Source organism: Colobus angolensis, unplaced genomic scaffold, assembly GCF_000951035.1.
Source record: "Colobus angolensis palliatus isolate OR3802 unplaced genomic scaffold, Cang.pa_1.0 Scaffold43, whole genome shotgun sequence".
NCBI lineage: Eukaryota > Metazoa > Chordata > Mammalia > Primates > Cercopithecidae > Colobus > Colobus angolensis.
Window position 1 is genome coordinate 2676724 of NW_012117710.1, and position 900 is coordinate 2677623.

The window sequence follows — 900 nt, forward strand, 5'->3', positions numbered from 1 at the left end:
TAATCCCAGCACTTTGGGAGGCTGAGGCAGGCAGATCACCTGAGGTCAGGAGTTTGAGACCAGCCTGACCAACATGGAGAAACCCTGTTTCTACTAAAAATACAAAATTAGCCAGGCGTGGTGGTGCAGGCCTGTAATCCCAGCTACTCAGGAGGCTGAGGCAGGAGAATCGCTTGAACTGGGAGGCGAGGTTGTGGTGAGCCAAGATCGCACCACTGCACTCCAGCCTGGGCACCAAGAGCAAAACTCCATCCGTCTCAAAAAAAATAAAATAAAAATAAAAATGCTGGGTGTAGTGGCTCACACCTGTAATCCTAGCACTCTGGGAGGCCAAGGTGGGCAGACTTGGTTTCATTATGGTCAGGAGTTCGAACCCAGCCTGGCCAACACAGTGAAACCCCTTCTCTACTAAAAATACAAAAAATTAGCCGGATGTGGTGGTGTGCACCTGTAATCCCAGCTACTTGGGAGGCTGAGGTAGGAGAATTGCTTGAACCTGGGAGGTGGAGGTTGCAGTGAGCCGAGATTGTGTCACTGCACTCCAGCCTGGCTACAGAGCGAGTCTCCTTCTCAAAAAAAAAAGACTGGGTACAGTGGCTCACCCCTGTTATCCCAGCACTTTAGGAGGCCAAGGAGGGCAGATCATTTGAGGTCAGGAGTTCGAGAGTAGCCTGGCTAACATGGTGAAACCTAGTCTCTACTAAAAATACAAAAAAAATGAGCAGGGTGAGGTGGTGCATGCCTGTAATCCCAGCTACTCGGGAGGCTGAGGCACGAGAATCGCTTGAACCCAGGAGGCGGAGGTTGCAGTGAGCCGAGATTGCATCACTGCACTCCAGCCTGGGTGACAGAGTGAGAAGTTGTCTCAAAAAAAAGAAAAGAGGCCGGGCGCGGTGGCTC

The 900-nt window shown here is 51.3% G+C and overlaps 1 protein-coding gene across 1 annotated transcript in view; it reads right to left on the reverse strand.

Moving 5' to 3' along the window:
* LOC105522477 (protein GVQW1-like) overlaps positions 1–834 on the reverse strand; it is a gene marked incomplete at its 5' end in the record, with an annotated part of 37945 nt that extends 37111 nt beyond the window's left edge. The window contains 2 exon segments of the mRNA XM_011957000.1: positions 40–131; positions 743–834. Of these exon segments, the coding sequence (XP_011812390.1) occupies positions 40–131; positions 743–834 (184 nt within the window).
* Between the last annotated feature and the right edge of the window lie 66 nt (positions 835–900).